This window comes from Etheostoma spectabile, chromosome 20 (assembly GCF_008692095.1).
Source record: "Etheostoma spectabile isolate EspeVRDwgs_2016 chromosome 20, UIUC_Espe_1.0, whole genome shotgun sequence".
NCBI classification, from domain to species: Eukaryota; Metazoa; Chordata; class Actinopteri; order Perciformes; family Percidae; genus Etheostoma; species Etheostoma spectabile.
This window is the reverse complement of record NC_045752.1, coordinates 19,492,705-19,494,740: the sequence shown is the minus strand read 5'-3', so window position 1 is coordinate 19,494,740 and position 2,036 is coordinate 19,492,705. Positions and strand designations below refer to the sequence as shown.

Below are 2,036 nucleotides of genomic sequence, written 5' to 3'. Positions count from 1 at the left end.
AACTCTCAAACAATGAATGGCAAAGAACCTTCTTTTATTATCTAGTTTGACAGTCAGTTATAACAGAAAAAGAACATAAATAAACTTGTTTAACGTAGATTATTGTTAGGGATTTATTATGTGGTATCGGATCGTTGCATAAACTCCAATACTTCCCGATACCGGTATCAGGACATCTCCAGTTCCCGCCACAACTAATAATGCCCACTGTGTTTGCTTCAACTGTTTTTTTTTGGGGTGAGTTCTTTGTAAAAACCAGAGTAGATCCATAAACACATTAGGTACAGTAAAGTGCTGCTCAACCTGCTGTCAGTCACCAGAATGTGATTTTTCTCTGTAGGTCCACCAAGCACTGATGATGCAGAATGACATCACCAAAAACTGTCCAAAGAATGAGTTACGTCAGGTTATATGACTTAATGTTTGTGCCTTTTTAGTTTTGTAATAAGTCAGTGTGTGAACAGGAAACGGACCCAAGCGTTACAAGGCAACAATGGATCATCTGTTCCTTAGTCTGCACAAAGTGAACCACATCGTAAATGTTAATTAAAAATCAAGTTGGTTATAAAGCCCTCCCAGCATCCGGGAGAGAAGGTCAGACTTCACAAAACAGTCCATTAGATACATTGAGACTATAAACAAGCATAATGCTGCCACAGTGGATAAAGAAACATTCAGGTTATTATCTAAAACGGGTCTGTGGTGTGCTATCCAGTTCCCTACAGGTCAAAGGATCTTAACTTAATTCTAAACACTTTGTTGTTCTGTAACTAGACTCAATATTTCACGTATAGCCTCATAACATAGAGCTGTAATTCTATAGTGACATCTGTAGTTGCTTAATATTGCAGAGTCATTTTCAGCAGAGCTGTACGTCTGTGTCTAATATGCTTTTATTGTCCTTTCTTTTGTTGTCATTGTAGGTTTAATGCATGTTCATAACCGACTGGTGGACCCGGTGCTCAGCATAAAGGACCAGTGAAAGGAAGAAGATCAGAGGAAGAGCGCTGAAGACACTCCGGACATGAAAGGGCCGCCGTAGTACTCTGGTACTGTTCTGGTACTGGAGACGCTGTCGGGCCAGTGTTTGAATGGCTGTCCTGACCACAGCATACTGCTCATGGGTAGACTTGAACGTCCTTTGGATAATGTCACAGGTAATTAATGTTGTAAGGAGAGACTCCCTCTGAGGTTCTTTTGTTTAAAGGGACAGTACCAGTTTACTTTATTTTCTTGTTTCTTGATCTTCTTTTTTGTTCAGTATGGGAGCTTTGAAGGCTTTGAGTCAAAGTCCTGACAGTAAATGTAAAGCCTTAACACAAATAAATGTCATCTTATTCTGGTTAAACTGTAGCTTTTTTGTTCTATTTGTTTATATATATATATATATATATATATATATATATATATATATATATATAGTTTTTGCTGTTATGTATACAAGGAATGTGAACTGTAAAAAAAATCAATTTGAATCGCGATTCAAGATCTACCGATTCAAAATTGATTCATAGAAATTCAAAAACCTGATTCATATTTTTTTTCATTAATTGTATGTCTACTGCAATCACATGATAAGATAGATAGTGATAGATAGATAGATAGATACTTTATTGGGAAATTCAAGGTCACAGTTGCTTAGAGATCATACACACATCATTTTAACAAGATGTTAAAATAACAAATGAATAATATGGAGATTATACACACATACATGGGAAAAGTGACTACATTTACACACTGTGAATCATTTTTGAATCGAAAATCGCTATTGGATCGAATCGTGAGCCTAAATCTCGTTTTCTGACTCGTACAGCCCTATTTTCACACTTCTTACGTTCTAACGCTGGGTTTTCACAGGCAGCTTTTTACAGGCGACTCTAACATCCAGGGACTCGCTGTCAGCGGCCTTCGCTCGTACGTCTGCTCTCAGAGGAAATTAATTGAACCGCCCGACTCTGCTTTTGTTGAAGGTACAGTAGTGTCCAGCACAGTGAGACCAAATCTATGTTAGTGTGCGGTAAACGTGACGACTG

At 37.8% G+C, this 2,036-nt stretch overlaps 1 protein-coding gene across 3 annotated transcripts in view; it reads left to right on the top strand.

Moving 5' to 3' along the window:
- LOC116669790 (glucosamine-6-phosphate isomerase 2) overlaps positions 1 to 1,994 on the top strand; it is an 8,154-nt gene extending 6,160 nt beyond the window's left edge. Inside the window, exons 7-8 of one of the 3 annotated variants that reach the window (XM_032499833.1) lie at positions 341 to 396; positions 924 to 1,994. In XM_032499833.1, the coding sequence (XP_032355724.1) occupies positions 341 to 369 (29 nt within the window). In that variant the 3' untranslated portion in view covers positions 370 to 396; positions 924 to 1,994. The remainder of the gene's footprint in view (positions 1 to 340; positions 397 to 923) is intronic. The other 2 variants (XM_032499832.1, XM_032499831.1) reach the window with 2 other exon arrangements.
- The last annotated feature ends 42 nt before the right edge of the window (positions 1,995 to 2,036 follow it).